Source organism: Rhagoletis zephyria, unplaced genomic scaffold (assembly GCF_001687245.7).
Source record: "Rhagoletis zephyria isolate East Lansing unplaced genomic scaffold, Rhagoletis_zephyria_1.1 Rzeph_scaffold_70160, whole genome shotgun sequence".
Lineage (NCBI taxonomy): Eukaryota > Metazoa > Arthropoda > Insecta > Diptera > Tephritidae > Rhagoletis > Rhagoletis zephyria.
In genome coordinates, this window is record NW_016227211.1 from 1 (window position 1) to 1,326 (window position 1,326).

General features: G+C 45.3%; 1 protein-coding gene across 1 annotated transcript; it reads left to right on the top strand.

The window, feature by feature from the left end:
• Positions 1-356: 356 nt before the first annotated feature.
• Positions 357-1,133, top strand: LOC108357082 (probable RNA-binding protein EIF1AD; the record flags this gene model as incomplete). Its single annotated transcript, XM_017608175.1, has 3 exons — positions 357-493; positions 561-669; positions 727-1,133. Coding segments are annotated over 3 exons (653 nt in total), but the record flags the coding sequence as incomplete, so codon positions are not given.
• Between the last annotated feature and the right edge of the window lie 193 nt (positions 1,134-1,326).

The window sequence follows — 1,326 nt, forward strand, 5'->3', positions numbered from 1 at the left end:
TCCGGTACACATTCGCCTGGCCGCCGCTGTCGATGCGCACGAACTCCTGGTAGCCTCGTTTGATGAGGATTTCCATTTGCTAGAAAGCGTTGCTGTGGAATTGCTGTGCCTTCAGTGCTCGCCGCTTTGAATGTTTTTATAGAATTTTTTAGGTTCCAAAAGTGAAAATCAGAACTTACTCAACTTTTACCCTAGACTTTTTGAAATTCGAATTTGTTCTGAGATAAAAAAAGTTTCTCCGCAGTTAGCTCTCTTTGAAGTGCCATGCATTTCAATGGTCGTCGCTGCTGGTTCAACTGCGGAGAGACTTTTTCCTGGCTGTCTCCCGTCACACAGGACGTAACCATGCCGTACAGCGATTTGTTTTGATCGGCAAACGTTTGCTGGTCGACAAGTGGCGATCACTTATCATCACTTCNCTAAGAAGAAGCACGTTACCCGCGAGGTGGTCGACAATTACGAGTTTCCCGAGGAGAATCAGGAGATTGTTCAGGTTTGTTCTGGATATAATCTGCTAAGTCAAAGCAATGTTTAATTTATGTCTATGTTTAACTGATCAGGTTCTTCGTGGCTGTGGCAATAATTTGCATGAAGTAGTCACCGCCACCGGTGAACAGTACCTCGTGTCGATGCCCACCAAATTCAGACGATCTATCTGGATAAAGAGAGGTAATTGATGGCTGTTTTTGTCACCAAACATCGTCTAACATTTCATTCCCTCGTTAGGGGACTACTGCGTGGTGACGCCAATCGAAGAGGGCAACAAAGTGCGAGCCGAAATTACGACCATTCTACTGAAGGAGCAGATTCGCTACTTCAAAGAGCACAATCGGTGGCCGAAGGAGTTTAAGGACGACCACCTGGAGATGACGAGGCCAGAAGATGACGCCAAAATAGGAGATAACTCTGCCGAAGAGGAGGAAGAGGAAGAGGAGGACAGTGATTCAGATCTCGAGGATGATCTTGTGCCGAATACGAATCGAGTTTACTTTGACGAATCGTCAGAAGAAGAAGAAGATGAAGAGGACGAGGAAGATTCTGAGGATGAAGAGGATGAAGAGGAGGAAAAAGTTGAAGATAAACCCGATCAACAGGACCAAAAGAAGAAGCAGAAGGAAACCCTAGATACCTAGCAAAGCTAAGTGTCTGGTATTTTTTTTTTGTATAAACTTACACAAAATCAACATGTTTACACTCTTTTCTACTTTACATAAAAGTGAGCTCCTCGTTACCGTCTTTTGATGCCCTGCTGTTTGCCCACCATCTTCACCTTTGCCGCGGCAAACCTGGCCGCCATTCGATTGCGCTCCTCAAAGAGCCTGTTCA